The 6,554-nt window shown below is 41.1% G+C and overlaps 1 protein-coding gene across 1 annotated transcript; it reads right to left on the minus strand.

The window, feature by feature from the left end:
- Positions 1-4,189: 4,189 nt before the first annotated feature.
- LOC121987571 (peroxidase 50-like) lies at positions 4,190-5,523 on the minus strand. Its single transcript, XM_042541321.1, has 3 exons — positions 5,317-5,523; positions 5,024-5,215; positions 4,190-4,874 (listed from the first exon to the last, which is right to left on the minus strand). Exons 1-3 carry the CDS (start codon positions 5,521-5,523, stop codon positions 4,299-4,301), a joined length of 975 nt encoding a protein of 324 aa, XP_042397255.1. The 3' UTR covers positions 4,190-4,298.
- Positions 5,524-6,554: the final 1,031 nt, after the last annotated feature.

Here is a 6,554-nt window from a genome sequence, read left to right on the forward strand (position 1 = left end):
GTAGTACCACTCATCCTTATTATCATGTCGGACTAAGTCCACCGCAGGTTTAACATGACAATCTTTATGAGCTCCTCTTGAGGACATTATCAACCTAGTATCACTAGGACACGCTTTCCTTCTATAATCAACAACACACACTATGAGTGATACCATTTCCCAATTTATCGGGTTTATTGATTCATCGAACTAAATCTCACCCATTGATAAATTAAAGAAATAAATATCAAACATATGTGCTTGTTATTATATTAGGATTAAGAGCACACACTTCCATAATAACTGAGGTCTTTGTTCCTTTATAAAGTCAGTATAAAAGGAACGACCTCAAATGGTCCTACTCAATACACTCTGAGTGTACTAGTGTAATTATATAGTCAAGATAAACTAATACCTAATTACACTACGACTTTCTAATGGTTTGTTCCTTTCCATTCTGGTCGTGAGCTACTGTTTATAATTTATAAGGTACTGATAACATCATCTTCTGTATGTGACACCACATACTATGTTATCTACAATATAAATTAAATGAACAACTACAAACAAATGTAGATAATTAGACCAAATGTGATTCTTTATTCATAATGAATGTTTACAAAGCTTAGGCTCTCAGTATACACTCCAACATGTCGTACAAGCAGAGCAAAATGACGACCCCAAACAACAATCAAAAGGAGTTCGACATTAATTGATGGAGAGAAATACAAAAATATTTACAAATAGCAGAGAAGAAAGGGTGAATCGAGAATCATAGACCGACTGTAAATTGGTCCCTAAAGAAGCATACAAGACCTGGAGGCGGCTCGTTAGGGTGGTCAAAAGCTGAAAGAAGACTGATTTGATAATTGGAGGGAATTTCAAAGGCATCTCTCAAACTCTCAGCATTGCCTCCATCGAACCTGGATTCGATGGACGTGTACCAAAGCCCAAGGACGGAGATAGGAGGTTGAGAGGAGCTTGCCATCGAAATAAACGATGACGAGAAACAACGAAGAAGTTGGATTGAAAGGACGCTAAGAACAACGTGTTGGGACTGAAAAGTAGCTAGAGGGGGGGGGGGGGGGGGAATAGCTCGTCGCGTGCTTCGTGGTTGGCGTTGCTTGTTTCTTCAAAGATGTGCAGCGGAAATGTACTAGAAACAAAATACAACACTAACAAATGGATTTTACTTGGTATCCACCTCACAAGAGGTGACTAATCCAAGGATCCACACACTCACGCACCCTCGACTATGAAACACACTCCTTTACGGTAACTACCGAAGGCGGAGAAGCCTTTACAAACTCTCAATACAAGAAGAAAGGAAAGGATATGAAATACAAGCAAAAGCTTACAATAAACCCTAACCCTAACTTCTCTTCTTGCTTTTGATCCGCCTCTTGACTTGGAAGACCCTCCAAGAATCTTCAAGAACTGGCGATCTGAACTTGAGAGAGAGCCGTGGAGTCGCTGGTGAAGATCATAGATGAATCGTGTGAGCACTTTTGAAGGAAACGCTCGCCTGCAGCTAAATACAACGTCAACGGTTGGATCCCGATCGATTGGATTGCCCCCAATCGATCGGGGAGGCTTTGGATCGATCAACCGATCGATCCAGAGTGTCTCTGTGCTCTCTGGAATAGCCTGGATCGATCGACTGATCGATCCAGGGCTTATCGCGCACAAACAGCAGCTCCCAATCGATCCACTGATCGATTGGGACCTCTGGATCGATCAACGGATCGATCCAAAGGGGTTCTGTTCGTGGGGACTCACCCGATCGATCAGCTGATCGATTGGGCATGATCTAATAGATCGGCTGATCGATCCAGATCTGCTGGATCAATCGGCTGATCAATCCAAATCTTAGTTTTTGCCCAAAAACAAGTCCAAAGCCTCCTTAAACCAACATCCAGTCAACCATGACTTGTTGGTACATAAAACCTAGCATCCGGTCACCCTTGACCAGCTAGGACTCTCTAACCAAGTGTCTGGTCAATCCCTTTGACCCACTTGGACTTTTCTCCTCTTGCCAAGTATCCGGTCAATCCCTTTGACCTACTTGGACTTTCACCAGATGTCTGGTCAACCTTGACCCATCTGGATTTCCCCGTGCCTGGCTTCACTCACCAGGACTTCCCTTCTGCCTAGCTTCACTCACTAGGTCTTCTCATCTGCCTAGTTTCACTCACCAGGACTTTCACCTGGCTTCACTCACCAGGATTTCCTTTCTGCCTAGCTTCACTCACTAGGTCTTCTCATCTGCCTGACTTCACTCACCAGGACTTTCACCTAGCTTCACTCACTAGGATTTTCAGTCAAGTATCCAGTCAACCTTGACCTACTTGACTCTCCTTCACAATCTCCCCACATGAACAATTGCACCTGCAATGTTCATGTGTTGTCTACAAGTATTGTCAAACATCGAAACCAAATCATCAGAATCGAGCTTGACTCACTTTAAGCCCAGTCAAATAGGTCAACCTTGACCTAGGGAATATTGCACCAACACAACGAACATAGTCGGTTGAAGGGTACAGAAAGCTTACTAGAGAGATCGCTACGACCGCCGAAGAAGAAGAAGAACGCAATGACGCAGAGTGAGGGAGACGAAAAATGCAACGTGAGGAAGACGACGACACACGCAAGGTTTATAAACCTCGCGACCGATCAACCTTAGCCGTCAGATCCAAAGCTACGAAAACCTAGAAGCAGATCCCATCATTGATTTTGAAAAGGCACACACCTCGTTATAAGAGAATATCCGCCTGTCACATCAATCATGCAATGACAGTGAGGGGGCACGTGTCCTTCGGTCACCGAATAACATTTAATGAGCTTAATTAAAAAGGTATGGTCGCGTGCTAAACCATAATTATCAAGGATTTGTACAGTTTTCAAGAAATTTTGATGACGTTAGTCACGATCGAGCTCGCCTGAGGACGCGTAGGGAAAAAGAAAAATATGTGCCAAGTGTTGCTACGCATCGTCCCATTCGGCGCAAAGAACGGGTCATAGGGCTAAACTTGGCAACGGAAGAATGAAGCTAAAGTGGCGTGGGCTTGTAGGCCAATCGGCGATTAAAGACCAAGCACAGCCCGATCGACATATGGGCCAAATGGACCTTGAAATCGCCGAACACACATCTTCTTATCCAGTCAGTCGGACTTGTAGCTTCCTTCGACTAAACTTGAAGGGGAGACTTGTGATACGACGATAAGGAGGAGCTACCTGGCACAGGTCAATTGCGACGGTGTAGGTCAAAGTCAAGACGGTCAACGCTAAAGCTTAAGTAAGGCTCGGCCGCACCCGAGCGAGAAGCGGTTCATCGACTGATCAGAGGGATCATTGTCCGATCGATTATCTGAGTAAACCAGTGACTGGTCTACCCAGGCGGCAAGAGAGCAAGTTGAGTGGGCTAGGAGCCCGAGCCGAGCGGGCCACCCGTCCGACTCGAGGTATGTCGTTGGCATTATATACATAACGAACCGATAAAATAATAAAAGAGGAAAAGACAAATAATTAATAGGGAAAAGAGAAGACAAAAGAGAACACTCCATCTATCATTAAATGATAAGCAACCAAGATAAAGATATCTTCCGTCGATAATTAATATTATTAAACCGAGAAAGATGGAGGATCACTAAGAAAGTTATAAAAGAGTATGTCAGATATAAAGAAAGGGAAGATGAATCTCTATCCCTAGTATTTTTATTATCTTCTTCTTCTATTTTAATTTGAATATTGGAGGACCAATGTCAAAAACTCCTTCCTTAATTTTAATTTTATTTTACAGAAAAAAACGAGGTCTTCATTCCGTGAACGAAATTATCACCTTCTCGACTTTCTAACTCCACGTCTTCGAACAGTATCAACAACCATTTCACTAGGTGAGGGCTGCTCGACTCCACCTGCGTAATTGCATTTCGTGTTATTTTTTATATTTTTTTAAAAAATAAAATACATGTATGCTTCAGTCCCCGTTGGATACTGATTAATTAGAGGAGGATAGGTTTACTATAATAAAATAAAAATCAATTCTCGTCAAATAGAGACTTTGGAGAAACAAATTTCTCACATGAAGCGTCTTTTTACAAAAGTGAATGCTTCATTCGGAAATCAAATAGTGGTGCGTCGAATATTAACGGATAGTCTTATTGTACCGTGCCGTGCCAGGGTCCATACATGATCTTCTTCTCGATTAGACAAATCTAAAACAATAAATTCATTTTGCAATTTAAAGAAAGTAACAGGAACAGTAAATTAAAGTATTCATCTGATCATATTTTATTGTTTCTAGTAAATCTCTGTTATGATCAGTTGAAGGTGGTGCAATCTCGCCTGATCTCTCCCTCCGTCCCCGTCTTCACTCCGAACCTTCCCAACCTGACCATGGCCACCGCGAAGGCCTGGAAGAATTCCGTCTGGTTCGCCGCGAAGCGCTCGACCGCCGGCCTAGTCAAGGTGCTGGAGTACAGGTCCTGGTCGGAGGCGAAGAGGCCGCGGCCGGCGATCAGGCTCTGGTAGTATTTGTTGTCGAAGTTGTTCGGCGTGAAGGTGTCCATGTTGATGGCGATGGCTGGATCAACGTTGCGGGGGCAGACGCGCTGGAGATCTCTCACGAACGCCGGGTTCATGGAAGGATCGACGGCACCGGACTTGTTTTTGTAGTCGTAGATACGGCTGAAGACGGGGGCACAGTGGGAGAAGCCGACGGTGTGACCGCCGGAAAGGGCGACCATTTCGTTGACCGTCAGGTGGCGTCCCCGGTAGAAATTAATGATGCTGTTGATGTCGTTGTCGGGGTGGGGGAGATTGCTGTGGACGATGGAGGCTTGGGAGGTCAAGCCGTCGCGCCGGCCGAGCTCCACCGGGAAGTTGGGTCCGCCGGTCTAATCAACAGAAAAGGAGAATTAACAAAATGCCACATAAAGTCTATCATAAAACACACTTCGCCCTTGAAGTGAAGTATATAGTATTGTCAAAATTCTCTCATAGAAAACTAGAAACGGAAGGAGGAGAAAGAGAACGAAAAACTGACTTGGACGACGGCGTCTCTTGCGGCGATGGCGAGGATGTCGGCGCAGGAAACTACGCCTGGGCACTGTGCCTCCACCGCCTTCTTGGCCCTAATTACGGTGTCGAATGCGTCGCCGGCGAGCGATAGGTTATCCGGCGCGTCCTTCTCGGCGTCGCCTTTAGCATTCGCGATCATCACGGAGGCGTCGCAGCCCTGTCAACTCAATATATACCTTATTATTGCGTCTTCTCTTCTCTACAATAACTCTGTTTTCCATTTTTCCCAAAAATGGAAAAGAAGAACAAGAAGAGCACCTGAATGATGCAATCATGGAAGAAGAGTCGCAGGGTCGCCGTAGTCGCCAACGTCACCTTGAACTTATCTTGAACAACTTTCTTGACGATGGCCTCCACGTTGGGGCACGAGGATTTGTAGAAATTCGTCCACAACTGAGCATCGGCTCTCTCTGTTTCCATCAACACCATTACCACCATCAGCAGCAGCCATCGCAACCACTTCATCTCCCATTTCTCCATGGAATCAAGAACACAGAGGATCAAGAAAGAAGACTGAGAAAGCCAGAGAGCCCCCAAATGATTTCTTTATAATAATTAATATTCTTAAATTTGGTTAGACATTTGAAACTTACCATTTGTGGTTATCAAGTTGTATAATAAAAGATTAAATCGTTGCCTATAAATGGAGTCCTTTTTTAGTCATGAAATTATAAATTAATATTTCTTAAGCAATTAATTAAAAGACGTTCTTACTAATTTGTTGTTCTAATATATTATTAAACAATTTAAAATAATGAAGGTATATTAGTGTTAATGGCATATTTATGCTTATAAAAAAAATTGTAAATTAACAAAAAAAATTATATTAATTGTTGTTAATAAAACCAACAATGATGTAAAATATAAAATAACAATCAACATAAAACATTTAAAATATATAAACATAATTAAATAAATAACAACCAAACCTTATTTCATTAGATGGGTGGACTATATGAATCATTATTGGTCATTAACTATATCACCTATTATATCATTATGTATATTTAAATAAATTTTTGCTTTCTAAAATATAACACTAATGAAAACAAAATATACATGAATTATAGGTTAAAATTTTCTACTAAATCAGACGATATTATAGGTTTGTTACAATATAAGACTTGGTTACAAAATAAATTTACAAAAAATATAATAGGTGACTTGGTTACCTATTATAGGTAAATTTACAAACCTATAATTTTTCTACTAAACCTATAATTTACAAACCTATATTATTTTGTAACCAAATTTATTTTGTAACCAAGTCTTTTTTTTTTGTAACAAACCTATAATAAGACTTTGCAACAAACCTATAATTATAGGTTAAATTTTTCTACTAAATCAGACAATATTATAGGTTTGTAACAATATAAAAAGATAAAATTTATTTAAATATACATGATGATATAATTTTTTGTAAATTTACAAACCTATAATTTTTCTACTAAACCTATAATTTACAAACCTATATTATTTTGTAACCAAATTTATTT

The sequence above is a fragment of the Zingiber officinale genome, chromosome 5B (genome assembly GCF_018446385.1).
Source record: "Zingiber officinale cultivar Zhangliang chromosome 5B, Zo_v1.1, whole genome shotgun sequence".
In the NCBI taxonomy this organism is placed as follows: Eukaryota; Viridiplantae; Streptophyta; class Magnoliopsida; order Zingiberales; family Zingiberaceae; genus Zingiber; species Zingiber officinale.

What these genes read in the sequence shown, in the direction of transcription:
- LOC121987571 (XM_042541321.1), bottom strand. Translation starts at nt 5,523, where the DNA reads ATGAAGTGGTTGCGATGGCTGCTGCTGATGGTGGTAATGGTGTTGATG. An exon ending in TCCATGATTGCATCATTCAG is followed by an intron (nt 5,216 to 5,316) that starts GTGCTCTTCTTG and finishes TTGAGTTGACAG; the next exon opens with GGCTGCGACGCCTCCGTGAT. An exon ending in CAAGAGACGCCGTCGTCCAA is followed by an intron (nt 4,875 to 5,023) that starts GTCAGTTTTTCG and finishes TCTGTTGATTAG; the next exon opens with ACCGGCGGACCCAACTTCCC.